The sequence below is a fragment of the Idiotropiscis lumnitzeri genome, chromosome 10 (genome assembly GCF_059441095.1).
Source record: "Idiotropiscis lumnitzeri isolate Australia: NSW breed Sydney's pygmy pipehorse chromosome 10, RoL_Ilum_1.0, whole genome shotgun sequence".
Lineage (NCBI taxonomy): Eukaryota > Metazoa > Chordata > Actinopteri > Syngnathiformes > Syngnathidae > Idiotropiscis > Idiotropiscis lumnitzeri.
Window position 1 is genome coordinate 8,779,444 of NC_142400.1, and position 25,643 is coordinate 8,805,086.

General features: G+C 40.1%; 4 protein-coding genes across 9 annotated transcripts; 3 read left to right on the forward strand and 1 right to left on the reverse strand.

The window, feature by feature from the left end:
- The first annotated feature begins 989 nt into the window (after positions 1–989).
- LOC148329003 (H-2 class II histocompatibility antigen, A-U alpha chain-like) lies at positions 990–4,810 on the forward strand. Its single transcript, XM_088306197.1, has 5 exons — positions 990–1,151; positions 2,455–2,561; positions 2,660–2,917; positions 3,545–3,826; positions 3,910–4,810. The coding sequence occupies exons 1-5, from the start codon at positions 1,051–1,053 to the stop codon at positions 4,038–4,040; spliced, it is 879 nt and encodes a 292-aa protein (XP_088162323.1). The 5' UTR covers positions 990–1,050; the 3' UTR covers positions 4,041–4,810.
- Positions 4,811–4,964: 154 nt separating this feature from the next.
- Positions 4,965–9,171, forward strand: LOC148329004 (SPRY domain-containing SOCS box protein 2-like). Its single transcript, XM_088306195.1, has 3 exons — positions 4,965–6,698; positions 7,588–8,349; positions 8,433–9,171. Exons 1-3 carry the CDS (start codon positions 6,656–6,658, stop codon positions 8,561–8,563), a joined length of 936 nt encoding a protein of 311 aa, XP_088162321.1. The 5' UTR covers positions 4,965–6,655; the 3' UTR covers positions 8,564–9,171.
- Positions 9,172–10,270: 1,099 nt separating this feature from the next.
- On the forward strand, positions 10,271–20,038 carry msh5 (mutS homolog 5). 6 transcript variants are annotated; one of them, XM_088306751.1, is made up of 24 exons: positions 10,271–10,628; positions 10,714–10,837; positions 11,373–11,453; positions 11,683–11,736; positions 11,961–12,082; positions 12,191–12,300; positions 12,379–12,414; positions 13,046–13,128; positions 13,221–13,266; positions 13,485–13,623; positions 13,702–13,764; positions 13,841–13,969; positions 14,060–14,132; positions 14,463–14,653; positions 14,723–14,803; positions 15,197–15,284; positions 15,358–15,425; positions 15,799–15,917; positions 16,016–16,142; positions 16,969–17,118; positions 17,286–17,360; positions 18,660–18,806; positions 18,990–19,201; positions 19,273–20,038. In XM_088306751.1, the coding sequence occupies exons 1-24, from the start codon at positions 10,551–10,553 to the stop codon at positions 19,385–19,387; spliced, it is 2,511 nt and encodes an 836-aa protein (XP_088162877.1). In that variant the 5' UTR covers positions 10,271–10,550; the 3' UTR covers positions 19,388–20,038. The 6 variants fall into 6 exon arrangements, with proteins under 6 accessions (XP_088162877.1, XP_088162880.1, XP_088162879.1 ...); XM_088306754.1 differs by having other exon boundaries at positions 14,463–14,572; XM_088306753.1 differs by having other exon boundaries at positions 12,027–12,082.
- On the reverse strand, positions 18,124–25,607 carry LOC148329006 (sperm acrosome membrane-associated protein 4-like). Its single transcript, XM_088306758.1, has 3 exons — positions 22,881–25,607; positions 20,702–20,869; positions 18,124–20,256 (listed from the first exon to the last, which is right to left on the reverse strand). The coding sequence occupies exons 1-3, from the start codon at positions 22,933–22,935 to the stop codon at positions 20,033–20,035; spliced, it is 447 nt and encodes a 148-aa protein (XP_088162884.1). The 5' UTR covers positions 22,936–25,607; the 3' UTR covers positions 18,124–20,032.
- Between the last annotated feature and the right edge of the window lie 36 nt (positions 25,608–25,643).

Here is a 25,643-nt window from a genome sequence, read left to right on the forward strand (position 1 = left end):
CTTTCTCCAGACTACAGACGCGAGATGCGCACGGAACATCCTTTTTTTCCGCCGTACTACAATAAAGTGTAATTGCACCTCCACTGCAGTAGTTGGCAGTAACGCTCTCTTTACCCTTTGTGCGCAGCGCGTATTAACTCAACGGTGTAAGTTTGTTTTGCAACGTAAATGCTTTTCATCGTTGCGGTAGAGAGTGGGTGGTGGGGTGAGGGCGCAAATTGTTTTCATCTTGCAGGGGGGGGGGTGTAACAGGAAAATAAGTGAGAATCACTGACATAGTGGAAGCAGTGCAGCAAGTGAAATGCTATCAAATTTTTAAAAAATTGAAAAAAATAACACAACCTAATGGAACAAATACAATTCAGCACATCAATGTAGATTAGACCTGACAGTATAGGACTCCAGAGAAAGGTCCAGACATACTTAATATAATTTCTTCTATGGAACAACCTATGTTTAAGTGACATATTATTCAGCAACATTAGCGGGAAATGTTAATTTTAGTGTCTTCCTTTCAAAAAGGAAGACAAAAAGGTATCTTCCAACAGGTTTCTCATCAACGGCTGTTATTTTTCTTTTTGATCGAGCCGTTGGCTGTCTTCTCCATACACCAATCGGCACTTACAACGTGGTTGTTTCCTGGTTTTCATGTTGGTTACGCAGCTAACTATTGAAGTATACATGTAGTTTGATGATTGTATTTTTGATCACATGGAGAAAAAAAATGCATGTAAATTGCATTTATCTTGGATGTCAAACTTGAATGTTGTCACTTATCAGAATAAGTTAAGAAATTGGTCCGACTGTTAGTATTTTTTTTTTGGGGGGGGGGCAGCCTACTTTAAGCAAACAGTTATTTTGAGGGCAGTTTTTTGCATTCATATTTTTTATTTGTAACAGAAGTTCCATTGCCCACATGCCACATGTCCACATGCCAGTTCCCTTCAAAAAGATCATCAAGGCCCGTCCAACCTGTTTGGTGTGATTTTTTTTCAATCGCGTATTTACAGTAAATGAGATCCAGAACACGTGAAACAGTGGCATGAATCAATGACTGAATTGCCATGTTTTAAAGTTTCAACGTTGGCTTCACTTCCCATTTTCTTTCAGTTATCTTTTTCCATTGTGCAACCTGCTGTGGTTCCAAACAGGTGAGTGTTCAGACAGAATTTTGTGTATTTGACTCATGGCGATTTTTTTCTTTCTTTTTTTACACAAACTGGATTTTAAGACCCTGGATGTTTACAAAGCGATTAATCCGGTTTTAGGGTGAACTTCATGCTTGAATTTTCACCCTATGCGGTACGAGTTGAGCTCATTCATAGATGGTTGTCATCAGTGGATGATAATAATACTAATAATATTAATAATTACAATTAACAAATAATAACTCCTCCACCCATGTCGAATTGTCGGAACAGGGCGGATGACTAGAGAGAGTAACAAGTGAGCCACATCTGTATACACTATAAAGGAGTTAAGTTCACAGGAAGAAAAAAAACATATGAATATGAATATTAACTAAATAAAGCAGAGTAATTAACAGAAAGTGGGGATATTTAAGAAAAATTTAAAGCAGCTATATAGCATGTAACATACACAAGGTGACTCAATTTCTAATTTGTACATTATTTGTGCTGTTTTAAATTCAACTAAGTCATAGAATTTGAGTGTTTAGTTAATTAGTCAAAAGTTAATTAATAATGGATTTGATGATTCGATACAAGTTGACCGGTTAATAATTCGTACTGCGCCTTTTTTGTAGTTTAAAAATAGTTGAATAAAAATTGTTTTGTAAGTATTACCTCATATTTACACACAGTATGTCATATACTAATGTGCAACATAAAGTATGGAGAGACGCCTTATTTAGGATATCCTTGGTTTTATACAGTATACCTATTGTTTTGTCAATTTTTTCTATGTGTGATTTCCACCATAATTTTTCATTTATCATATCTCCAAAAATTTTTTATGTCATTTACTCTTGCTACTTCAATTGAATTAACGAAAATGTTGGCTTTGTTTTGAATTTGTCAGGTACTAAAGATTATATACTTAGTTTTATTTAAATTCAAGGATAATTTATTCGTGTTAAATAATTTTTTAAATATATTTTATATATATTGACGGAGAGATGGGTTTTATGTGTCACGAGGAGCTAAGTTTAGCATATGTACAGTACATGCACATCAGGTGAGTTTTTTTATTTATTTATTTTTAATAAAATCAATTAATCTTTGAGCCATTTATTTTTAAGGGTAGTGTTTAAACATCAGTTTTAAATTTTTAACAGTTTTTGGATCATAGTTTGAGGTATTTTAACAGTGCACACTGTAAACATTTTAAGATGTTTAAATTTCATTTTAAATTCATTCACCCATCAAACCTGTTGCATCTGTCTACAAAAAAAGCAGGTAAATGATTTACAAGCTTTGTATTGTACTCTTTCAGGTATTTCAGTCGTGATTTATCATTGATTGAAGATTATTTGCAGTTAAATATGAAGCTCTCCACTTCCATAATCCTGATACTGAAATGCCTCAGCATTTGTGCACAAGGTAAAAATTAAATTAACATGTTTTTATGTGATATCAAAAAACAAATAGAAGAATGTTCTTTCAAGAGCCGATGAAACACAGCATTTGTTATGTTTCAGTTCCCATCAAGTCCCGGCTAACCCTGACCTGTTCTGCAAACGCACATTTTGAACTGTGGACCGACCGCGGCAATGAGATGGCATATATGGATTTTATCCGGCAGGAGATTGTATACACTTTTCCCAAATTTATTTTGTTCGATCCAACTATGGCAGAGGGTTTACTTTCATACAGAAGGGCAAAGAAAGATGTCAACAACTGCCAAAGGAGTTTGGTGTTTTTAAAGGAAGATATCAAATATCCAGCGGACATTCAAGGTAATGATTTATTTATTTTTTTTAACTTTTACATTCATATGTGCTGGAACGGTGGACCGACTTGTAAGCACGATGACCTCACAATACGGATGTCGTGGGTTCGATTCCGGCTCCGGCCTTCCTGTGTGGATTTTGCATGTTCTCCCCGTGCCTGCGTGGGTTTCCTTTGGGTACTCCAGTTTCCTCCCACATTCCAAAAACATGCATGGCAGGTCGATTGGACACTCGAAATTGCCCCGAGGTATGAATGTTCGTCTATGTGTTCCCTGCGATTGGCTGGCAACCAGTTCAGGGTGTCCCCCGCCTACTGCCCAAAGACAGCTGGGATAGGCTCCAGTAACCCCCAATTTTTTTTTTCTCTTTGCATTGCAAATATATTCAGCTGTTGTTCGAGGCATATTGAGTTGCTTTGTGTATGAAATTTGCTCTATACCGGTAAAGTTACCTTGCCTTGCTTATGTTACTGTAACTTCATGTCAGGCTGGTCTTTTTGGAAAATGTGTTTCAATGATGCCCAAAAAATGAAGATAACAAAAAAAAGTACCTCATGGTCCAAATTTTTCTGAACTTAACTGTAACATTAGTAAGGTGTCTAATGATGATCTTTTCCACTCTGCAACCCCGCAGAGCCCCCAGAGAGCATCATCTACTCTGCAGACGAGCTTGAGCGGGATCAAGAAAACACCTTGATTTGCTTTGTGGATAATTTCTTCCCACCCAACATCCAAGTTCACTGGACCAAAAACAGCATTGAAGTGAAAGAGGGGGTATCACTCAGTCGATATTACTCCAACGACGATGCCACATTCCAAAAGTTGTCCACACTGACAATCACACCAAAGGAAGGGGACATTTACGGCTGCACTGTGGAGCACCCAGCCTTGGAGAGGCCAAAAACTATTTTTTGGGGTAAATATTTACATTTATTTCAATACTTAAATGATAAAAACATTTGTGCAATAAAAACTTCATTGTGTCTTTCAACGTCACAGAGGTGGAGTTCAATCATCCTGGCGTTGGACCTGATGTTTTCTGTGCCGTGGGCCTGACTGTGGCGTTATTTGGAGTGGCAGCTGGAGTTTTTTGGGGTGTCAAAGGACGCTATATGCAACCCGTTTTGTGATATATTGATGGAATAATGTGATTTAAAAAAAAAAAAAAAAAGATATCCCCCCGGGCGGCACGGTGGACGACTGGTTAGCAGGATGGCCTCACAGTGCAGAGGTCGTGGGTTCGATTCCGGCTCCGGCCTTCCTGTGTGGAGTTTGCAAGCTCTCCCCGTGCCTGCGTGGGTTTCCTCCTGGTACTCCAGTTTCCTCCCACATTCCAAAAGCATGCATGGCAGATTGATTGGACACTTTAAATTGCCTCTAGGTATGAGTGTGAGCGCGGATGGTTGTTTGTAATGTGGGTGCCCTGCGATTGGCTGGTAACCAGTTCAGGGTGTACCCCGCCTACTGCCCGAAGACAGCTGGGCTCCGGCACCCCCCGGCCCTTGTGAGAACAAGCGGTACAGATAATGAATGTATGGATGGATATTCCCCAACAGTGGTGCCCTCTTGAAAAGATATAATAGCAGTCTGGTATAATAATGGTCCATTTACATTGTTCTCCCATGCAGGGGTGGAAAAAATGTAAAATAATATTACGGGAACAGAAGGAGAAATGTTAGTCTTAGGGTCTTCTTTTTCCAGCTCTGAAAATATTTATTTCATCAACAGCTGTTGTTTTCTTTGCTAGAGCTGTTTGGTGCACTTAGAAAATTGATTTATGGGCACTCTGGTTTCATGTTGGTTACACAGCTAACTAGTTTCTTCAAAGTAAAAAAAAAACAGCTACTACTTTTGGTCACAAGAAAAAAATGCCTATAAATTGATAAACAGATGACATTGATCTCTTGTCTTTCAACCCCATGTTGCATTTCCAAACCATCAACATCTATTGGAAAACACATTTGTTTGAGACCTCACCCTTAAAAAAAAAATCAAGGCCAGTACAACTGGTTTGCTGGGATTCTTTTTCACTCGGGCTGAACGCGACAGTATTTACGGTAAATGGGATCCAGTTTACAAGAACATTATAAGCCGCACCTTAAATTGTCAACTTTCAGTTTTACACATTTGGTTTTCTTCCAGTTTACGCCATGCACATTCTCTCACCACTGTGTCTCATTCACGTCCGTGCATTTATATTACATGATAGAAGTTTGTGTGTTTAGAACTAAAGGGGGCCATAGCATTGCTTCAAACTAGTCTTATGGATATATTTTAAACAGAAACTCTAATAATGATGGAGATGTTGGCTGGATGGCCAAGTGACAGCCCATTCCCCTCAAATTTTGTTTGTTTTTGTTGACATTTCCTATGCTTACAACTCTGGAAAAAAAAAAGAAAGGTCATCATTTTTTCTATTAAAGCAAGAAAAGGTCCGTAAAATCTAAAATGAATTCGGCATGAACAAACCCCTTCAAAAACGCTTGGAGCAGACACCAGCGGCGATCATATTGTAACAATGCCCTCTCTCAGGTTCTAGTGACTTCAAACCTCACATTCACATGTTGTCGTCTTCCAAGTGGAAGCTGCAATGGGAAGACAATTCACTTCCGGCTTCCTATGTGTTCCGATACATTTCCGTATTGTAGTTCAGCATTATTTCATTGTTGTGTATGTTTTTTTTGCCATTTCACAGCTGAGACGAGCAAGCATCCAGGTACGCTTGTCTGCACCGTGTACTACTTTTATCCAAAAGGATATCTATGGTGACGTGGTTGAATAACGGCGAGCAAGTTACATCTAAAGTGATGTCCACTGTGGCATCTGGCTCTATCAGAGGTACTCACAGTAGGAATACACAACAGACACACAATCAGCGGCATGGTGGATCATGCCAGCTTCCAGAAGCCAAGGATTTATGAACAGGACACGTATCAGGCTTCTTCAGAGCTTGTTGATGAGCTGATCATTTGAATCAGGTGTGTTGCAGCCGGGAGAGGTGGAAAACATGCAGGAAAACGGCCCTCCAGGACTGGAGTTGTGACACCTCTGTCCTGGCATGTGGTGCAAATTGAAGTTGAGGATTTTGGATGACATATATGGACTGACATATCTACACATATTAAGGATAAACCTTGCACAGATGTGCCGCAAGTTTTAAGGTTCATCCATGACCGCCGAGTCGAGGAAAATGTGCACCAAATTTAAACCACTGCTGCTCATATGGGAGCCGCGACAAATTTCATGTACAGACTTGCTTATCACCGTCCTGCCTGTAAGTCAAAGTTAAGGGATAATTCTAAAAGACGCATGCGCGTATCGGACGAACACAATGAGCCGTTTTGGATTCTATTTCATTTTTCTCGCCTTGTTAATTAAAAGCCCGAGTTTGCTCCTCTTCTTGTGTTTCACCATTTTTGTTTACGTCCATTACAGAACACGCTAGCGTGACAATCCTAAATAGCACAGCTTGTTCAAGTACGGTATGTTCTCTGTTGTTGCGGCTACATGTACTGTACAAAAAAAGGGGTTCCGTCAGTCAGGGCCGTGTAGTCAGTCCTTGCTGCTGTGGATGTCTGACTTGGCGTCCGATGTGCGCGGGGTGATGGACAGCGCTGTTCCTGTCACGGAGATCGCCAAAACATGTTGACAACATGGGCGGCGCTTACGTTATGGTGGAGTGGATGCGCAGGACGCGACTGATAAGAGAGTGCTATTAAACGGGCAATACTAAAAGCGCAAACCTATGCGCCGAACAGCCGACGGACCTACGGAAGTCAGCATTACAAGTAAGACCTTAACCATTGTGACTGAATTGTGTAATAATTATTCCTTAATACTTTATTCTATTGATTTATGGTACTGATTACTGTCGTTGGCGGAGGTTCACAGACCTCGGGGTCCTGGGACTGCTGCAGGGGAGAAATTGTTAAGGACCGCTTCACTGTCATGTACTAAACCCCTGAATGCCATCGAAATTGAAAAGTTGCCAATTTTGGTGGGAAAATTCCTAATGTTGCAATAACAAATGTAAATGTTTTAGGGGGGAAAAACTTGTAATTTTATGGAAGGCATAACGCCCTCGCCCCAAGAAAATGCATATATTTGAAAATATTTACTGTTGTGAGGATGTTTTTTTTTTAGAATTTGTGTTGTGACATGTCTTAATGTATCTGTTGCTACACAGTTGCTATGGTGCTTTTATGCTCTGTATTTTATGATGTCATATAGGCTTTATGCTTTGAGTATTTAAGATCCTGTTACTCAGTGACACATGGTCAGTACGTCAAGCTTTCTTCGTGTGAGGATGTCAGCCATCTTCCATGTGTTCTGAATCCAGGCCTGCTTGTCATTACTTGGAATCTTTGTATATGAAGACTTTCACGTCGCCACTCCTGTCTGCTCCTGGGTCCAAACCCCACTCCACACGTGACAATTTGGGAATTTTTTAAATTAATGTCAAACGATAAAGCGATCATCAAAAATATTTACTGTGATAGTCGATTAATCATCGCGCCTCTAGACTCATGATCTATTTCTCAGCACACTGCAAATGTTTATCCTTATACGATTAACTGAGGGTGTCCGAAATACGTATATCTATCCGGCGGAACATATAAAATTGCTTTATTGCCATGTTCAACTATAAACTCTCTTTTTCTGTGGTGATCTCGACAGATCAATCCATCCCGATGGCTCTCTCACTCTCAAGATGGCTGCAAAGGAGGACAAAAAGGCAGTCTCCTTTCCTTTCTGTTTTCTGTTCTCTGGCTGTCCCGACATCGTCTCGCCTCAAGGTCATTTTGAACTCCTCACCAGTTCCTCCCAGAGACAGTCGCTCACTCTGGAGCTCTGTCCACTGCTCTCCTCACTTCCTGCTATCTGCCAGCAGGGAAGAAGCGACGCGTTTACGCGTGGAGTGGAGCACCGATGGGGTGAGGGCGGAAAAGGGGGTGAAGGACGGGCTTCATGTGTGGGAGCTGATGTGGAAGCCCGACCACAGAGGAACCCATGCGGTCGTAGGCATCTCCAGGCAGAGCTGCCCTCTGCAGGCTTCAGGTTACAATGTACTGGTGGGGGCAGACTCCCAGTCGTGGGGCTGGGAACTCCAAAGCAATCAGCTCTGGCATGATAGACAAAGTCAGGGATCGTACCCAAAAAAGAGGAGAATGTGTTGCACTAAAGCTGCAGAGGCTTTTCCGCCACAGTCTTCCCAACTTGGCCCATCAAGTCTGGCGGTGCCAGAGACACCTTTGCCCATTCCTGGACGCATCCTCATGGTCTTGGATGCAGATGCAGGAACTCTTGGATTTGTCGTTGATGGCCACTTCCTCGGTGTTGCGTTCAAAAACCTCCCTCGTGGTGTGGAGCTCTTCCCAGCCGTGAGCAGTGTGAGAGGAGAAGCCTGCATACGACTCCAATACCTGAACGGCGCCACTCGTGAGTGTTTTATTTTTAGTCTCGTGCTTCGGATGAAAACGAAATATTGTCGACTGAAATATAATTATTTTTCTTCTTCTCAGGTGATCCCCCGGCCTTGATGGACTTGTGTGGACTCCTCATTCGCCATCACGTAGGCATACAGAACCAAAATCAAGTGGGCAAGCTTCCCCTTCCACCTGCTCTCCAGCGCTACCTTCTTTCTAGTCATTAATTTGACGTGTGCCATAAGTGGAATTACACACCAAGATAAAGAACAAAATTATGTGATAACTAGTCCAAGGAAATCTGTGAAATAGCGGGGCTGTGAACCCAGAATCCGCAATGGAGGGAGTTTTACTGTATTGCTATACTTGAGCAGTAATGAACATAAATTTCAAGCTTGTGGGAGACTGGATCATCTCTTGCAGGTTTGACACTTTTGCACTTGGCCAGTGATTCTCAAAGTGTGGTAGTAGTGCCATGAGGGGTACGCAGATTCCCTCCAGTGATACGCAAAAGAATCACTTCATTAAATGTTCAAACTTTAAATTTATATTTTTACTAGTCCAGTATATTTTTTTAATATTGTTCAGTTGTGTTTGACTCTTAAGTACAATACATTTAAATTTAATCTTTTAGAAATGTAATGATAGTGGTTTATTTTGGTATAATTTTTGCAGTAATATTTATGTGCAGTACATTTTGCTTAAATCGTTGCTAATGTATAGTTTTTATTTCGCTGATCGGAGGTTTACACTGGTCCTGTTGTGTGTCTCACGGTAAAAAATTGTTTTTCTGCATACAAAATAAATGAACAATAAACATTGCTCTTCTGTGTCACTCCTTATACTGTTCCATTTTAGATAAGCCATTGTCTACATTACTTCCCAATGCAGTTTCCACTTAAAAAACTGAAGTGGTCAGTAAAATAAACCAAACTGGCATACCATTATCTCAGGAGAAGTACACACCTGTCAGGTGCTTCTATGAAGATGATAGCCATGCTAAAGTAGATGAAAGTAAAATAACTAAATATTTATTAGAAAATGTACATAAAATTGAATGATAATACTTACATACAATTTGGAGAGGTGTGACTTTTAATACTGAACAAAGTTAGGTGGTAACACCACGCTATATTTATTTAACCGGTACTTGGGTAACTTTTTGGATGAACTGTTTTTGTGGGTGTAAATTTCAACAAACAAACCGCCAGGCAGCAAGACTATGTGTCAAGTCTGCAGCACCACACAGAAGCAACGTTTTAGAAGTGACTAATTTAGATGAAGCCTACACGAACTCTACTTCAAATTTCAGAAAATACATGGTTTTGGTTATACACATTTTTTTCTGCTTATATGTAACTTTAAAACGTGTTTTTTTAAACGGAAGCTTGTTCTGTTCATGTCCCCTCTGTGACAAAAAATGCTATGAAAAAAAAGTGTTTCTTTTGGGATTCATGCTGTATACATTCACCTACGTTATCAATGCATGTGAGAGAATTTGCCTTCATTTCTTATCTTATATATTTGTTATTTATTTATTTTTATCTTAAGTGATGTTCTTGGACAATATTTGAAATTGCACTTTGCTATTTTATACTAGTGCCTGATGTTCAATCTCTGATTTAAAAATAATTTTAAAAAAATCAGTTTCTCAGGATTTGAGTTTCCCCAAACAACACTCTTTCTCTAATTATTTAGGGGAGTACTTTTTACTTGAGTCGTATTATTCTAAGTAAAAGTACAGTCAATAGTCAATTCTCTAAAAAAGGCAAAATAACCCTATACCTTAATTTTTATGATTTTGACCATGTAAAAAAATGAAAAAGAAATCTAATAAATGACGATTTAAATTAATATATTTACACGGAAGATTTGAGCGCCAGGTGACCTTGTTGCCATGCCAACAATGGGAGGTGTCGTAAAATGGGCCTTACCTACGACACAATAAATTGTTAGCGCTTCGTTTAGCTAAACAGCAGGATTCCGCTATATTGTTTTCGTTACCTGAAAGTTAGCGATGTAATTTTTTTCTTTTCCTTTTTTTACATGAGTGTATATTGTCGTAAATATATTTCCAAGGAGGCAAAGTTTGCTTTTTGGCGGAAATCCTTTGCTAATTATCGGCTAATTTAACCGGACTGCTAGCCAAACATTTTTTTTTTTTTTTTTGCGTATTATATCACATTTTCCCCCCTGATTATCTTTAGACCTGTCATGGAAGCGATTGAAGAAATATCAAGAGGACGAGCTCCCATCTTTGCTTCAACAGAGGAAGAGGAAGACTCATCTGAGGTTTAGTCCAACCTAACCTCACGACGTCTGAAATGAAAATATAGCAGAATTTAACCACACAATTTATCGCATATGTTTATGCTAGATTTTATTGAGTGTTTTGGCACAACAGGGCCAAGTCGGCCTTTGTTTCTATGACAGCAAAGATTCGTCGATCCATTACATGGTGGACACGCCAGATAACCACGAGCTACACCTGCTGGCCAGAGGTACACCCGACCCTTGATCAAAAGCTGAATTTCCTTTCACATTAACGAAATATGTACTACCTTTCTCCAGGTCATATTGATCCAAGAAATGTAATTCCTAGAAAATTATAAATACTTGTTACATTTTTGTACAGCTAAAAAAGTCCCATCTCATATAAAAAAAATAAATAAAAAAATTCTTCTTCCTTCACATTTTTTATCAGTTTACTACGGCTGAAACTCAAGCCATTCACCATTCAGAAAAAATGATTTTGAGAACATTTAGTTTAATTGAACCATAACGTGTTTAGGACATTTCAAATGCCTAATTTTGAACCCAATGAAACCGCATTGGGTCAATTTAACCCCAAACAACACCATTGCAACATGTTTATAAAACATTGGAAACATACCAAGTCAATTTGATGTTTAGCCAGTTGTCCCTATTAAATTAGTAAAAGTTATTAAATGTGGACATGTTATTCTCGAAGGGATGTTAAATTGATGAAGAAAAGACTTTTCCCTTTTTTCTTATCACCATTCTTCAACCATTTAGTCATCCAGGAGATTTGTCCTCAAGTGATTATCACCAGTGCAAAACAGGAACGCTGCATGACTCGCTTCCTGATCCAACTTGGTGAGTCTGTGGGAAGAAAATGTTTTGGCAAAGACAGAGAGAGAATGTGCTTAGAGGACTTGTCATGTTGACATGTTGTATCGGGCATGCAGTATCTGGGTCAAGGCAACGATATGTGGCTCAGTGGAGCTTGGCATTGGCAGCCTGAAAGAGTGATAAAGGATAAGAGATGCTGTCGTACACAATCTTGTCCAGCCTTACATGATAATATTTACTCAATTCTTCTCAGGTTCAAACCCAGACTACAAGCCAGAGGTGGTTATTTATCCGTATGTTGACTTTGGTAAGAACACACTCAACTAGATAGTCCTTTTTATAGCATTTGTACAGGTTTTGTGCACAAATTATACCGACTCAATGAATGGAAAACTATTAGAAATTATGAATTACTATTTTGTGGCCACAAATGACTATTTTGTGTGTGCATTAAACGTATATTTATTTACTTCCTCTATGTTATGTTTTGTGCTATGTACATTTGCATCAATCTGAATTTAAATGTGACAGGTCTGGAACTCGCTAAGACAAGGCTGCTTTCAGCCCATCTGCCTTTCCTCCCCACCTCCATTTCAGAAAGTGACAAGATGGCCTATCTCTCCTCCTGTATCTCCTTTGACTCACCCCTCATGGTGAGCCAGCTGTTAACGCTCCATACCAGCTCGTTAAGTGTCGGTTTTATACCATTTATGTATTTGTGCGCGTGTCTGTGTATGTGCGTATTGGGTGGTGGGACATAGTTGAGGGCACTTGGGGCTCTTCTAAAATGTCTGGACAGGAGGAGAGTGGGAGTTGAGCTGGAAGACAGCAGTGTTGCCGTTCCTATCTTGCACTTCAATGCCTACACACTGTAAGGCACGCCTAAATCAACACACACGGATCATCATTTTTCCATCATGACTGTTATTCATGATATTCCCCAATACAGTAAAGGTGTGGTGTACATTGACAGGGAAGCATACAGGTAAGTCGGTCCATCATATAACCCCATAAAACTAGCCGGCAGTGGTAACCAATAAATTAATGTCTGTATTTAATTGTGTGGAGTTTGCATGTTCTCCCCGTGCCTGTCTGGGTTTTCTCCCACATCCCAAAAACATACACAATAGTTTGATTGAACACTCTAAATTGTCCCTAGGTGTGAGTGTGAGCATGGATGGTTGTTTGTCTTTGTGTACCCTACGATTGCCTGGCAACCAGTTCAGGGTGTACTGCGACTACAATTTAGATCCTGCACACCCGCAACCCCCGTAAAGAGAAGCGAAACAGATGCTGGATGGAAATGAATGCCTCGTTCTTTAAGATCTTGAAAAAAGAGTGAAGTAACCCAATGACCTTAGCTATTAGGCGCTATCGTTCACACAGAGACGTTAGTGAGTTAACATTTGAACCCTGTTGCCAACCAATACAGCAGCACCAACACAAGCACAGTTTGTCAGATGAATGTTGTAAATAAAGACATTATGTCGCAACGCCACCTTAAATTAGGATTAGTGTTCCATTATATGCTGATGTGATCGCCCCACCATGTTGTGTACGTGTACTGTATGTTCAGTTGAGTACTCTTGACTGATCCTATTTCATATTTGTCTCAGTGTTCTACAGATCTTCAAATCTGAGCTTCACCCATCCGTGTATAAGCTTCATTCGGGTGAAAAAGAAGGATTCAGTCTTTATGGTATAGTGGGAAAGCAATACCACAGAATCTGGCACAGTCACACTTTTGCTATGTGCCACAGCGTCACCGCTTGTCTCTCTTATACCTTGTAGGAATACTGAACTGCTGCAGTTGCAAGTTTGGATCCAAACTGCTACGGTGAGCATAACCAATCACGTAGACAAAATATTTCATGCACTAATTAGAATGTAATTTTTCTTCATGTTAACCATACTTAAATGCATTACAAATTCTGGATTATTATTTTATTTATTATATTATTTTTTTATTATTATTATTATCGCATACTGTATTAAATAGTACATAGCTTATGGAACTGTTGATGACAAGTACCATCACATCCTCCTCCTCCCCAGTCAGTGGTTCCTGCGGCCAACAGTGGACCTCGCTGTGTTGCACAGGAGACAGGAAGTGATTCGCTTCTTTACATCGCCTCGGAATTCAGATTTCCTGAACACTTTGCGGACGTCACTACGTAACATCAGAAACATCCCAGTACTTATGACCAACAGTGCTCTTTTTGTTTCTACGTCTATGATTGCTTATGTCATCAAGTCTGTTGGTGTGTTGTAGATTCTACTGCGCAGGATGTCTCTCTCACACACCAAAGTGACAGACTGGCAGAGTCTCTACAAGGTAAAAGCACGTTGTATGGCTCATTCACGAGAGAGCATTGTACTGTGGCTTGTGGAGTTGACTGTGTCCTTTTTAGACGGTGTGCAGTGCTGTTTATATCAGAGATACAGTCCGTCATCTTCCTCAGTCCATTCAGCTGTTCCGGGACATCAGCGAAGGCCTCACTGATGACCTCCACCACATTGCCTCGCTCATCAGCCGCGTGGTGCCAGATGAGAACTTTAATCGTATAAGTTGCGCTTAAATACACACTTGACAAACCTAAAATCTAATCCTTCTTTTTGCTGACACGCAGGTGGACTTTCAAACCAGTGTAGCTGAGAACTGCTTTACCGTTAAACCAAATGTAGACCCGGCAATCGATGAAAGTGAGTAACTCCCAGCTTTAATGTTTCCCATCTTTTATTGAGCCAAAGCACCTATTTCACATGGGAAAACTCTCCCGACACACTTATCTCAGAAAGTATATCTCGACACTGTCATCAGAAACCTCCCATGTCCAAAAATTTGCCTAAAACCAAAAATGTCTCAGCAATCAATGCCTTTTTGTGTTCCTGAAAAAAAGATGTTTTGGAGATGGAAGGATTCTGCCTTAAACCAGCAATAAATAAACTTAATAAACTTCAATTGGACACATAGATGTGCAGTGACAGTGGTTGAAAATTACTAATCAACTATATGCCTTTTGACTCCATTAGAGAAACGGCAAATGGCGGGCTTGCCTGACTTCTTGACGGATGTTGCGAGAAGAGAGCTGGCGAACCTGCATGACAGCATCCCCTCCTGCTGCGTCATCTACATCCCTCTGGTCATCTTCTTTACTTGCTCATTTACAGTATCTTCTCCAAAACTGTTTTTTTTTTTTTTTTTTTTAAATTCAGCGCCTGAGGTTTGTCCCAGCGAATGCAGCATAAAAAGCTGAATACATATTCCCGCTCAAGCATGCCTTTGCTTCCAGATCGGGTTCCTGCTCTCTGTCCCACGTCTGCCTAACATGGTGGAGAAAGAAGACTTTGAGTTAGAGGGGCTGGAGTTCATGGTGGGTTTATTAACATGATTTAATCTACAATTCAGCTGGTCTAGGTATATAGTGAAATTGCCTATAGTGCTTCAAGACACTATTAACTTAATCAACACTTTTCAACACAATATCGAAAGAAGTCTTAAAGCAGACTCATCACTTATGTCCATCTCTAATAGGTTGGAATTGCTCCAAGGACGTTTCCAGATGTCATCCGATTGTAATTTGTTGGATGTAGGATTTTAAGTGCCAGAGGGAGGCAAATATATCCTGGAAAAATGGAAACACCACAGGCATTGATTTGCAGATGCTAAATGTTGAGGCCCTAGCCAAAACACTTGAGCGCTTTTATTTTGATTACCGTATATGTTTACTCACATGTGCACTGCTTGTGTGTGTGTTGTGTGCTAGTTTCTATTAGAGGATCGCCTGAACTACCGAAGCCAGAGGACCAAGGAGCTCGACGACCTCTTGGGAGATTTGCACTGTGACATTAGAGGTTGTTTACTCTGGCACAAACACAAAACGTCATTGAAGATGTTCTCCTCACGGGAAACCGCCTCTTTTCTCAGACATGGAGACAACTGTCATGGCTCAGCTGCAGAACGCCATCCTGGAGAGGAGCGCTGCCATATATAAGGTTGCTATGCAACTCAGGAACATATTTGAAACATGACACCCATTTGCATGATATGATGTGCGCTCACTGGCCACAACATTAGGAACACCTGCCAATTCCTATGTGAAGAGATGCGCAGTTTCTCTTAACTTTCCTACTAGCTTCATATTCCTCTCCTTATAATGGAGAGATGTAATGCATCATTGCAAAGTGCAGTCACTATCATAAAATTATTCAATTAAATAATGTTAATACTGCCCTGACTGTATAAAAAATGTATTAATACAAAAAGCATTAATTATTGTAAAAATGGTCGCAAAATTTAATTTTATTATAATTCAGTTGTTTTACGTACAAAAACACTTCCTCATCCCTGATTGTTTACGTTGTGAAGGTCCTGGATCTGGCGGCTGAGCTTGATTGTCTCATGGCGTTGAGTAAAGCTTCCCAGGAATACGGTTACACCTCACCCAAGCTCGTCGACCGCAAGGCAATATCGATCGATCAGGGCAGGTTGGCACTCGTCATGCAAAATAAAAGAGTTGAATGATTGCCGTGTGAGCAGATTCCTGTTTTTTTTTTTTTTTTTGTTTTTTTTTTTTACTCATCAGACATCCACTGTTGGAAGTGTGTTCTCCTGTGTTTGTGGCCAACTCGTTTGAGAGTTTAGAGTCACGGGGTAGAATCAAGATCATCACTGGGCCCAATTCATCTGGAAAAAGCATCTACCTGAAGCAGGTAAAGAAATATTTTTTTAAGCATAAAACTTAAAATCTTTCTTGTTTATTGTATGGTGCAGATACAACAAAATTGAGGCACCGTGCCTTTAGAATAAACACCACCCTTCACACCAACATTTTAGAGTGTATGGGGCTCTCTATGTAACCCCACCGTCCTTTTTAGTTTTGAAAAACGACATCACTCTACTAGCGGTATTTCCAGGACTTGCCCAAATTATACATCATAAACGTACTTGTAGTACATAGTTTATAAGTCCTCCTCCAAAGCACAGAGCAGCAAAATCAATCTTTTTTAAGACTACTCAGGAAAAGATGAAACCGGATTACCCGCAATGGATATGACTTTACGTGCAAACAGCTTATTTTAATCAGCCAAACATAAAATAAATTTGAAACAAATCTTACACACAGAGCACAGGTGTGTCCAAAATTTATGACACAATTCTGTGCCAACAACAGCACCGTAATCAAAATGTATACCCCAACGCAGTAGCAATGTCAATGTACAACAGCATGTGATAAACAGGATGTTTAGCTTTTAGAAGCTTGTATTATAATATATTATGTACCACTCATGTTGATCTCGGTCACTGTCTCTGCCTTTAAGGATTCACTACTTCCAATAACTTCGTCACAACACAAACATGACGATAAAATGTGATAGTAAATAACCTAGTTTCTCAAATCAAATCCAACCTATCTTTCTTTTTTTTATCTGTACATTTGCAAATAGCGTTCATGTTGTGATTGCCCTGCTCAACATCATGATGTTATGTTTAGACTGCTGTTTTCCCACACGTCATTTGTTGATATGTCTTTACTAGGTCGGCCTGATTGTGTTCATGGCTCTCATTGGCTCCGATGTGCCAGCCAAGTGTGCCGAAATAGGCCTGGTAGACGCAATATTTACCTGTATGCCGGGAAGAGAGTCTGTATCTGTGGGCCTCAGCACTTTTATGATTGACCTTAACCAGGTTAGTTTATACACACGTACGTACACATTGTTGTGATGTGTGGGGGGGAATAAATTAAATTTCATTCCGACTGCACCCACTCTCCAACTGTCAAAATATTTCGTCAGCCCACAAACACGCCCACGCAATAGGACAACAGCTTAACAGTTTTATTTTTCATTTTCCAGATGTCGCAGACACTCAACAGCAGCACCGGCAACTCATTAGTCCTCATCGATGAATTTGGAAAAGGGACAAATACCGTAAGGAGAACAGAAACACATTTGCCTGAATCCACCGGGACGCGTCCTCATTAACACAAAACTCCCGAAGCAAGCCAGCATTTATTATTCAGCCTACGATGTGTCACAGACCCATTGCAACATTAAACACCGTTTGAGAAATCTAATGCGATCCATTACAAGAACATAATTTGGACTTTTCAAGGAAGGATAACAATCCTCAGTTTGGATCAACGCTGCCACAGAGGTTTTCATTTATTAATATTTACTTTTATATTATTATTTATTTTCTGTACTGCTTATCCTCATAGGGCATGTTATTTTCTCAAATACTGGCCTCAGGTTTGATAGTCGCCGTGCTCCAATTTATCGCTGGGTGTGTCCAGCACTTGAATAAATAAACAGAAACCCAAATAGGCACTGTGGATTTCTGCCACCTGAGACAATTAATAAGAAAGTAAGCCAGATCTAGATCCACCAGTACTCTTTCGTTTAGGAGACGCCATTATGTAATATACAATTATATACATTGTTATAGTATATAACATATTAATTAAAATACAATGCAGTATTGTGTAATTACACAGATTTTTTTTTAATTCAATAAAATTTCAGTATTTGGTGAAAATTATTGTAGGAAAATAATTCAAATTATTGAATATACAGCATTTAGCTTTTGTGAATAAATAAAGTCAGCCCTAAAAAAAAAACACCTCCAACATATGCATAATACTCTCCAGTTGAGCAAATAAATGGAACAAAGTATAAATAGTTTCAGTCATTAATTTATTTAAAGAAATTCCAAGAAAACAGCTGCACACATTGTAACATATTCATTTGCAAAATCTACACGAGCTTACATTTGGTATTCTAATAGCACAGGCTGAATTGTTTTCTCTGTGTTTCTGCAATAACAAGCGCAGGAGGCAGTTTTTGTATGAAAGAGCATGTTCTGCCTCTGAGGGAACACAAATGTGAGCTTTAACACTTTATTACCGGCAAGTGCTAAAACTGCACCTCTCCTTGTCTCGGAGGCAACATTTGCACCTGATTACTTGCAGATCAAAATGCCTACAAACCTTTCATTGGACATTTTAGCTGTATTATCTCCATGAACTTTTAATGCTGTTGTTAAAGGCATGCCCGACTAAGGTATTTCTAGAAAATCATCGGAAAATATAACACTTAAGTTGATGATGATGAAAAATGAGCAGCTTTTGTATTTAAACAAAAATCACATTTTCTTCTGTTGGCTACCTCACATTTAAAATGTTTTGTCAAGCACTCAAGGCTCTGCGTGATGATTTGTCCTTCTTGTAGGTGGATGGCTTGTCCTTGCTGGCTGCAACCATCTCTCACTGGCTGAAGAAAGCTCCAGTCGACATTCCTCACATCCTGCTGGCCACTAACTTTCACAGCTTGCTGCAGATGGGCCTCTTACCCACTTCAAACCTGCTCTCTCTTCTGGTACTGGCAGATGCTCTCACTGCAATATTTAAACACCAGCCTGGAGCATTTTAGTGCAGGAGAAGGTTTTATGCTACCAAAATAATGTGCTGCAGAGCTTTGGAAACGACCGAAGCACCCATTGACTGAGTCTAATGATTGGTTTCACCTCGTAAGGACGTGGATGTGATGTTTGTGTTTCAGACGCTCGAGACAGCAGTAGATGGGGATGAGCTGGTGTTTCTTTACCAATTGAAGGAAGGCATCTGCCAATCCAGTTATGCTGCCAATGTGGCGAGGCTGGCTGGCCTGCCTGCCAACATTGTACAGAGAGGGGTAGAAGTGTCTGAGCTCTACAGGACAGGAAGAGCCATTAAACGCGTTGACAGTGTGTCATCAGACGAGCAGGCCAATAGGTTTGTACAATTCCTTGTTTATCCAGCACCATGGAGCGTGTACTGAAGACATCCAGGTGTGTGTCTGGCAGATACAGGACTGTGGTGGAGAGATTTATGAGCCTAGACCTGGAGGATGACAATCTGGACGTGCAGCGCTTCATGAAAGAGGAAGTTCTGCCCTCTGCTGGACAATTGCAGAACTGACCTGAGCCGTCCTGCTGCGTCACCTAAGAAGGTTCCAAATACTAGACAAGAATTCGGATGTTTTTGTAGTTACCGTTCCTTTTGTTTTATAACATACAAAGTTTGAAGTTTTTGTCCTAAATGCTCAGCACGTTTGCCTGCTGCATTTACCTGAGCTACCAATATGAGTTACGTACTTTTATCTGCTATTGTTAAGGTGAGGGTTTGAGAATTGACACTCAGTTGGACATATTAATGCCACTAGAACAGTACTGCTTCGGCCCGCCATGAAATTTTTTGAACAAGCAAAGCCAGAAGAGGAACTGTTATAAAAAAAAAAAGGCCCCAAAATATTTAACCCACAAATGCTAATAATATATAATGCTAATCCTTTGTTTGATTGTCACGTCTTTTTTTTCCCCATAAATTTAGTATGGCCCCTGATTGGAAAAAGATTCCCCACTACTGTTTTAATTCGATGAAGTCTTTGTACTTTGTAAACGAAATTAAGACAAACATATCTTTCAGAATTGTTTTTTTATATTTGATTTGCAACAGGCCATGCAAAAACTTGTGCCATGGGTAATTTCTCATCTTCACCATGTGGGTGATGTCTGTCCCCCACCTCCCGTATTGGCAGCACACACAGATCGAATAAACGTCTTCTCAGTGTGTTGAGGCCCCTGTTATGCGCCAGGATATTAGGAACGTAACAGCAACGCACAAAAGTGTGTCCGCTGAAGGTTTCAATGCAGCATTGCAGAAGGGGGTGTCACAGCAGTGTTTGGTCATGACGAAGACAGTGTTGTTGGAGAAGAGCTCCACAGTGGTCTCCACGTTACACTCCTCCGCTTTTACACAGCCGAGTGTCTTTACATCCAGGACGTCAACTGAGGGGGAAATGGTTTTGAAACTTCCCGTTATTTGATAATACAACTCCATAGAAAGCCATTTCAGCATTTATGTGATATTAAATCATGTATGCACTGATCAGTGCTACTGGCAAGGCATTTGTCTCTCTGTTGTCAGCTGCACACATTCAATGTCACTGTAAAAAAATATGAAATGGTTCATGCATAAGAAAGCAGGCGCACTACAGTCAAAACGATCATTGCTGATTAAAGCTTAAAGATTGGAAATTCTACTATGTGCAGAAACGTCAAACAGTTGTGGAAGGCAGAAAAAAAAACGGTACTAGTAAGAAATAGTTATTGTACGTGTCCACTGACTTGTCTTGTGAGGACACGTCATTAGTACATGGACCTTAAAGGTAGATGTCAAGGATCTCGAACAAATGCTCAAATGGCTTTCATACAAGACACCTAGGCAACGCACCTGCCTTCCCGCGGCCCGTGAAGCATCGCTCCCCGAGGCTGCAGTTGGTTTCTGTGGTGTAGCATGCGTCCCAGAAGCCTAGGTCACAACGGAAACATTGCAAAAGTTCCTCTTCTTCCTCCAACCCCGCCGCCTCCATCATCTGCTCCAGCTGCTCTTCTTCCTCACCTGAGCTCACAAAGGTACCATTTGCTGATTCACTCTCACGTATAGCCATCTCTCTGATAAAACCCAATTCGATATCTCGGTAAGTTTTAATGTGGAGCAATCCGGTTTGATTCGATGCACTCTTTCACATGTTTTAAATTAAAACTGATTTTCCGATTCAAATCCTTTTTTTTTTCTTTTTAAAACAACACCAAACATTAAAATTAGCAATATACATAAAAAATGTATGAATTGTCCTGAACATTATTTTAAACAAACTTGTTTTGCGTGGTGTGTATTAGTCGTTCAAATCCTGTTCTAAACAGCATTAATATTCCTAAGGCCCTGAGTCATTTTGTTTTTGGACATCAAGCCAAAATGATGAGCTTCATTTTGGTCTTCAGCATTTCAGAGATATTTTGTTTATTCTCATGCAGTCTGGAAATTGTTTAGGTGATTTGTGTTGTTCGGGGATGGCTTCAGGAGTTCGGGCAGCATCCTGTTTTAATAACCAGACAGATGCTGGCATGAAACAAAAAGGAGCTGGCATCATATAACAAGCTCTTAGCCCCCCAAGAATGCGCAAAATAATTGATTGCTGTCATGAATTGGCTTCAATAGTCCAGCGTTAATTTCCTTATAATTAGTTATTTATTGGCACTGAGTGTGTTTGAGACAAATCAGCAGTTAGAAACAATATATTGTTTTCCCTGCAATTGTAGAATTGTATTTCCTCCATATATGTTTTTCTTTCTCAAGTGTAGAGAGTAAAAGACATTTATTTTTTAGGAAAACCGAACACAATAATCTTCCAATACTTTTCAACTCGTATTAAACCGAATACACTATGAAGAACATTCCACAGGTGTACCGGTGTGTCATTTTCAAGCATCCCCAAAAGGCTCAGTTCTTCACGAACAAGGAAGGAGCGAGGCTCACCACTCACCACTGTGAGCAACTGCACCTCAACATACAACTGTAAAAAATTTTGGTACTTCCATTTAGGCATTCAGAGTAATATTGCATCCATCCATTTTCATGAATTGCAGCTTTCTGCCATTACGACCTGTGCTGCCCTCTGCTGTCCACTTAAATTGATGTCAAAGTGCCCTCAAGCTCACGTTGTGAACCTCACGACCAAACCCAGAAAACAGGTGAGCCTTGATATGAATAACTGATCAATAAAGTCAGATTAAAGGTTATTACAGAACCCCAGTTGGAGATGTCTAGGAGGCATTTGTTTGAACCGAGGTCATTGGTTCAAAACGCAGCTGATCCTTTTTTTAATCTTATAATGTCCTAGCTGGTCCACAAATACTGGAGACCACAAAAGATGATGATTCAGTTTTGCCATACCAGTGACAGAACAACTATTTCCCTTATTCCATTTTAATGTTGCTGTGTTATTTTATTTTTCTGACATCTTTATTTTAAAAATTCCCTTTTCAAATAACAATGAAGAGGGCACCTTTCAATATCAGTGATTGTCTGTGTGAGATTACGTTTGAGCGTAAAGCCTTACAGCCCATTTAGTGGCTGCTTGAGCTTGTGAGATGAGTTGCTGTGAACTCCTCATCCGTCCTCATCTCGTTAGCTGGAGCAAACTCTGACCCCCCCTTAGCAGAAACAATAGCACTCTTATTGGCCGGCATTTCTAACCTTCGAACCTTTTAACAGTCACTTAAGCTGTAAAATAGTACAACTCTGGAAGTCTCGAATGCTTTGATCCACTAAATATTGCAGATAGCCAACATCCACCTCAATATATTAAAATGCATAATATTCCGTATGCTGCAATAGTTATAGTATGTGTTGAAAGAAAATTAGTGTATAAAATAACTTTAAAGTAATTCTTTTTTTCCTGCATGTAAACATGAATTAAAGTACGCTGGCAGTTTGATAGGATTAAATGACAAATGTCAATTTACATACATTAATATACACAGCATGCTACTTTCTACAAATACATATCAACAACTGAAATTGAATTGACGGCAGCCTGTTGATGACTCGTTTCCAGGTGTTGTCTTACCTTGAGCAAACATGAGCATCAAGACTGCCAAAACACCGAACAATAGTCCTCCCATTGTCAGCGGGATGCTTTCCTTGTTGTTACGACTGCGAGGGCTGCAAAGTCGACCGGAGGGTTTTAAATTGGATTAGTCAGTGATGCCTCCGCTTTCCGATCAGCACTAATCACGCGCCGTATACCTGAAAAAACAACAACCTAGCCAACAAGTACTGTTTTTAACCACCAGGAGGATGTTGCGTTGACTTCATTTTCATACTTGCCATTTGGTTTATTAGCATTTTCAACATGTGTGACACAGCCAAAATTGCACATAAAAGCTCCCTGTGAGGAGGAGGAAGATGGCAAAGCTTGTCCCTCATTATGCCGAATTGTTTTGTTGTAGGTGAAGTTAAATGAACATTTTCAGGCTGGTTGCTTCTCACCATCACACACTTTTTTTTTTCTTTTTATCACGGCTTGTGTGTCTGTTTTCAAAGCAGCAAAACTGCATGTGTCCTGAGTCAGCGCACAGTTAAGAGGCTTACATCCTACTGTCCGTCTGCTTAGATTCACATTAACGCACACACACACGCACACACACACAGGGAGGTGGGGGTTTGATTCAGTTATATTCACAATGCAGCATGAAAACTGCATTGCTTGGATTATGTAACTGGCGGACACACACGTGTACATCAAAGACTTGAGAGCATTTTTTATTTTTTTTTGCTCACCTAAATTAGTGTTGCAGCAGTAACCGGTGCTGTAATAGTCCAGTCAGTCAATTTTATGATTACTCTGGTGCATTTATATCCATAGAATCATGTCTACAATTTTTTGTGTCCAATTCACAGGCAGGCCACAACATCAATTGAGTTGAGTTGAGATGTAGTACAATAGAACATCACAAATTCTGTTCACGGTGAACAATTTGATTGGCGTGGTCAGAGAGGAATTGATAGAACAATATCTTTACAGCTATACACTGCAGGTTGGTGCTTCGAGTATTTTCCGACATTTTCAAGCGCCATTAAACAGTCAAAATATTACAAACTCAATCAAAACTATCGATTATTTCGATTTTTTTTTTTTTACACAACACTTGTTATTGTCATCGCATTTTGCACGTGTATCAGAAATCAGAAATCCCTTTATTGTCATTGTACTCAAGTGTGCGACGAGATTAGAGAGCTCCCCTCTCCAGTGCAATACAACAATAATAAAATATATAAATTAGATAAATAAGAGAATAGTTAGTGCAATCAAATGTGATGCGGCAGTTTCAGTGACTCTTGAGGCAAAGGTCTGAATATAATAATGTAATTCCTCATATTAATGAAAAACATTTCATACCAATTCCACTGAACTAGTTGGTGGACTGATAACTCGAGAAGGCATTTCTTTTTCTCTCACTGTGAATGACGTGTGTGTATGTGTGTCCGTGCGCGGCGTCATTCCGAGCAACCCGTGCGAAGGAGGGCTGGCAGCTTGTTGCAAGATGCAGTCGCACCTTCGCCAACCCGGCGCTGCCGCAGAATCATAGCATCTCGACACAGCCTGCCCACACAAAAGCCTCCGCTGTGTGCTAGCGGGATGTAGAGATGCAAATGACTTGTACACTTCAGCAGTGAGAAAACATTCAGTGAGCCTAAAGCGACGATTAAAGCCCATCCCTCATGCAGCAAGCAGAGGAAGCATAAAGCTGTTCACCTGCTGGATTTTTAAATAAAGCATAGGATTGAGATGGGAGAGAGATGAAAAGGTCAAGATGGTGGGAGAGCCAAGCTTTCATCACTTCTGCTGCGTCAGGGAAAACTCAATAGCCTCATTGGAATTTGCCCCGCCTTTTTAAATGCCATCTTTCATTTCCATCTAAGCCCTTATTGAAATTCTCTAACACCTCACCTGACCACACTGAAGGGGAAAAAGAGAAAGCTAAGCAGTGGACATTGTGAATTTAAACAAGAACGCAGAGCCCCGGCTGGTATTTATAGCCTGGCTGTAGGTGTGGAGTGAGAGGAGTGTAGCCTTAACGGAACATCTCTTGTTTGGACCAGGAAACCATTCCCTCAAATAACGACTATAGATTATAGTACGCGTGAGATAAGATGCAGACTCATTTGGCACCTAATCTACTTGATTCTCTTAAACCGAACCCTCTCGGAGCAAAGCCCAAGCACATGGTGCAGGAAGTGTGCATACTCAAGTCCCAAAAACGGTCGGAAAGGGAGATGCTTAATGGAGTTTGGCTTGTTCACAGAACAAAAAAAAAGGAAAGCTTGAGTCAGTGAGACAAAAAAACACCCTTTTGCCAATAGTGAGTCTTTAGCTTCTTCTGTATTGCCTATTAAAAAAAAATAAAATAAAATAAACTTAAATGGATTAGGAGTGATGCCTGTAAAATATTAGGAACGATACCAGTAGATCCTAAAACTAAAAAGACTGAGTGTAAAAGCGAGCTTTTTTTAAAATGTCTTTTTCATTACTGGTACCGAATGAGGGGGACCAAGTACTATAGAGAACCAGATCAAAATCTCAACAGCCTGACAGCCACTTCTCTCACTTCTGCACCTTGGTGTGTTGGAAGCGTATTTTACACGGAACTGGCTCTGGCTTCCTTAACAGAGAAGTAGAAATCTGTTGTCATAAGAACTGGGATGTAAAAGTTATGTTAAAATTGTTAACTATATTTCTTGGTGATATAACATTTGTGTAGTGTGAAGGTATATAGTTCCAGGTTCACTGCATGAATGGAAAAATAACTGAACAAGGCCCCATCGTTCC